The sequence below is a fragment of the Austrofundulus limnaeus genome, unplaced genomic scaffold, assembly GCF_001266775.1.
Source record: "Austrofundulus limnaeus strain Quisiro unplaced genomic scaffold, Austrofundulus_limnaeus-1.0 Scaffold687, whole genome shotgun sequence".
Lineage (NCBI taxonomy): Eukaryota > Metazoa > Chordata > Actinopteri > Cyprinodontiformes > Rivulidae > Austrofundulus > Austrofundulus limnaeus.
Genome location: NW_013953089.1, coordinates 53,027 through 57,400, shown reverse-complemented (window position 1 = coordinate 57,400; position 4,374 = coordinate 53,027). Strand labels below are relative to the sequence as shown.

Here is a 4,374-nt window from a genome sequence, read left to right as displayed (position 1 = left end):
GCTCCAGCCGACAGTTCCTGTTCCTCTGTTGTCTCTGCAGCTCCCGCCTCATCCCTTGGGTCCCCATCTACTCCTGCGACTCCCCTGGGGCTTGGATGGTCTTTGGGCCTCCCCACTGAACTGAACTTTGTGTTTTGTCTTTGAGTCCCTCTTGTGGTGTGTTTTCCTCAGTCCTGTACCTCTCTCCTTCGACAGCTGGAGCTGTTGTTGAGGGGGAGGTACTGTCATGGTCTGTGTTTAATTTTCCTTGGTTTTTCTAATGTTTCTTTGTTTCTGTGTTTCTCTGCCCTCCAGCCCCGCCCACGCTCACCATTTTCCTCTTGTGTCTCCTCCAGGTGTTTCTCATGTCTCTCATTAGTTTACTTTATATTCTGTGTCCTGTCCTCAGTGTTTGTCTGATCATTGTGCTGCTAACACAGCCAGTGGTGTTTCCTAYGATCCTCACATTCTTTATGTTCCTATGGTAAAGAATTTTTGTGAGTATTTTTGAAGCTGCTTTGCTTTTTTTTAATAAAGCCTTTTTTTGCACTTTGAATTTTTGCCCGTGCCCTGGGTTGATCTCTGCGCATACGCCTCACAGTATTTAACATTTCAGGCATAAGAGGTGTGACCAGGACATGTTTAGTCTCAGAGACACAGACTCAGGCTCTGAGTCTTTAATCTTAAAATAAGCATTTAACTGAGAACTTATTGATTTTCTATGTATTAGTCAGGCATCCAATTTTAAAAGTTTTCTTACACACTTACACATACTGTGTACTGAATGTATTTTTTCACATCATTAAAGCATAAACACGTTTGTTCTCTCCTCCACATGGCTGGTTCCACTTCACCTGAAGCTCAAGTGAGCTCTTCTGGACTGAGACCTGTGAGGTTGTTCCTGGGATCTGTTAGAGCCACTTTTCCAGTTTGGGGGTCTCAGCACTAAGTGCTCTAATAACCACTGAGACTACTGACACCATGACTTTCCACAACTTATTTATTTCCTCTTCCAGCTTCTTCTTCCTGGTGTTTCTTATCTCTACATCTGTCCACCACCTCCTTTTTCTCTTGTTTTTCCACCACACTGTCCAGTTGTCACCACCTGTTTGTCTGTCTGGATTTGTAAGTCCCTCAGGCCTTAGCCCTGCTGTTCTCCAACATTCTTGGTGGAGTGTCCCACTTTGACTCTGGGACATCCAGTCCATCCTTCAGCACAGATGTTCCTGTATATTACTCCAGCCACTGGGTTTTGGTGCTCCATCGTTGTTCAGTCTACATCCTGGGTCCTGTCTGGTTTGGTAGACCCTGATCTTGTTCTTGTGCTACCATGATTAGTTACCTCCACCAAAGGGGGAGGTTATGTTTTCGGTCGCGTATGTCTGTCTGTCGTTCTGTCTGTCTGGCTGTGGACAAAATTACTCAAAAAAGTGTGGACGAATTGTCATGGCATTTTTACCACATGTGGGTATTGGCCAAACATTAAATTCTGGTGATGTTCMGGATCACAATGCGAATACAGGAATTTTTCTTTTAATTTAACCGAATCAGCCAGGCTACGCAAAGTGTCATTACGTCAGACGCATGCCTGTAGGAAACAGGAAGCAGAAGTCGCAAAGTCACTGGGACTACATCTCCCAGGATGCCTACTATCGGCAAAGTTGTGATTATTCTATTATCAACTAGTATTGGTGATGTTACATGCTGTCTGGAGACAAAGAAAAAGAAATGTGATTCTCTTCACGTTAACGGGAATAACTGAGAAGACGCTGACAGCGAGGGAGGGTCCAGCTGTAGCCGAGCCAAAGCTGGACCGATACCAGACAGCGGGAACAGCTGATCAACCATGTCAGGTACCCCCTCCACATAAGAACCTTATTGTGTGATTTGTCAGAAGTTCATGGGARTGTTTCTTTGTGCTAAAAGTGCTCAGATGCTGAGCCGATTGGACCAGGAAGTAGCACTTTATAAAGATAGTCAAACCATTAAAAACTCATTAAAGGGGATAAAACAGACGTTTTACATGGTGGAATGTGACTGATGAAAACTTAGGAGCTTCATCCAGGACCAGTTTGTGGATGAATAAYGTTGGGTGACGAGTCTCTGACTTTATTTTATTTTTTCCATTGAACTCCACCGGAATGAAATCTCATGCATACTGCCAGCTTAAACTAGTTTGACTAAGGCTGCGCTTTTTTGCGCAGGAGACCTTGGCCTCTACATCCCCAGCTCCCCTGCTGTGAGCCACAGTGTCTATTAAATGTYCTCTATGTCAGAACTTATTCTGCAAATGTGTTTTCATCTCTCCTTTGGTGGAGGTTTGCATTCTAAGAGTGCTTCTAGTTTCCTCTGTTCTTCAGGCCAGTCCTCTCTGGTAGGATTTGTTGATACCTCAATCTGTTGGTGGTACTTAATGTGTAAGGTTTGTCTTYATATTATGGTTCCTCTTGTTTCTCCTCTTGTACGTTACGTTTCTGCAGCCTCAGACATTGAGGCTTTCCTCCTGATGTGCTCCAGGATCTTGGTGGTTTCATCCTGTAAAGTGGCTCAGATGCTCACAGGTTCAGTGTTGGTGTCCTGAACTTATGGTAAAACCCAAGACAAATTTCCTTTGGGACAAAAAAGCTTATCTTATCTTATCTTATCTTATCTTATCTTATCTTATCTTATCTTATCTTATCTTGTCTTATCTTCACTCTGACCATTTCATATTAGGTCAACTTAAACTTTTTAAAGACACAAAAACATCATGAGTTTATTTTTTTACAAGTTCAAGAATTTCATTTTAATATCTGTAATTTGTTAAAAGAAATAAAATAGCTTTGGTTTCAGTTCTGAATAAGAATGGTATTGTGACCTTTAGAAATGCTGTTATTAGGTTAATTTTTTGCTCAACAATCAGTTTCTCTGTGGGCCCGATGAAAGAATCTCTGTACCTGGAGCTGGATTTTGACAGCTCTAACAGGAGACATGACATGTTCAGGTCTAAAACACATCCATGGAGGTTTAAATGTTGTGATTAAAGATTTCTAAAGTTCAGGTTCAGCTGAGGGGTCCTGAAATGGGTGTGTTTGTGTGTTACCTGGAACAACGCTACCACCAGGTCAGCCACACACAGGTTGAGCATGAACTGGTGCAGAGGACTGTGGATGTGTCTCTGCTTCAGCAGCACCACCAACACTAACCCGTTCCCCAGTAACGTCAGCAGGAGGACCACTGCCAGCACCAACACCTCTGCCACAGCCAGCAGGGCGTCTCGCTCCCACTCTGTCATGTTTGTGCCCGTCGGGGTCTCAGAAACTGTGGACCGGTCCGTGGTCTGGTAGGTCTCTGTTATCATGAAGACGGGCATATTGGCTGAGAGAGCAAAGAAAGAAACATGAAACAGAAACGCTGCAGGCATCTGTAAAACTAACTTCTAAACTATAAAAATAAACATGCTACCATGTTCTGTACTGAATAATTTATTGCATTTAAATGCAAAATCTGTCTGTGAACTGTTTGGAAAACTCATTAAAAACAGGACACCACCCATCAGTTCAAAGGGTTTCAAATCTAATCTCGAGAAAACAAAACACACAACAGATCTCTCTCTGTCATTATCATCACCCCCACTATGTGAAGCTGTATTGTTTTGTTTTAGGGTTTTTTCAGAGCTATTTGGTCAACCATAGCACAGAAATGTCTGCACCTAGCTGCATGAAATTTGGTATTAATATAGATGTAGCCGACCATACACTGAGCTATCAAACAGTTTTGGGATAGACAATATATTTCAGGTGGAGGCGCTATTTGAAAAGCTGCTGTCTGGACATACAAAAATGCTTTTAGCTCAAAAACTGTTCAACATAGGATTTTTAGCTCTAATGAAAGGCTATCATCTCATGGCATCATTATGTATTTCTATACAACTCCCAGAAGTAGGCAAAAGACACGACTGAAAATTATTTTTTCAAGCCTGTATATAAACATGATCAGATCTTGATTAAATTTGACACAAATGTCCTTTCTGACCAACACTGAAGAGTCCAACAGCCCCAACAAGCATGTTCATTAACTCCACCCAAAACAGCTTCTACTCAAAAAGTCCTCTACCAAAAACAGTCTCTGTAGATTATTTTTGTAATGCATCTACAGAACAATTTCCTGGCGACATCAGTACATATATGACATCATGCATGTGAATGTGTTTTGTTTCATTATCACTCTACTCAAATAGACTACAAGAACAGGGGCCTCATGTATAAAGACTTCCATGAATTTCTTACTGAAATGTGGCGTTTGGTCTAATCCAGAAAACGGCGTACGCATAAAAAATCCAAATGTATCAAACTGTGTGTACGCCTGAATCCACACACATTTCTTTGGTACATCACAATTAACGTGGAACTGAGT

At 42.0% G+C, this 4,374-nt stretch overlaps 1 protein-coding gene across 1 annotated transcript in view; it reads right to left on the bottom strand.

Moving 5' to 3' along the window:
• Window positions 1-4,374, bottom strand: part of LOC106531877 (vasopressin V2 receptor) — a gene marked incomplete in the record, with an annotated part of 26,263 nt that overhangs the window by 9,970 nt on the left and 11,919 nt on the right. Inside the window, 1 exon segment of the mRNA XM_014027819.1 lies at window positions 3,062-3,336. Coding sequence (XP_013883273.1) covers window positions 3,062-3,331 — 270 coding nt within the window.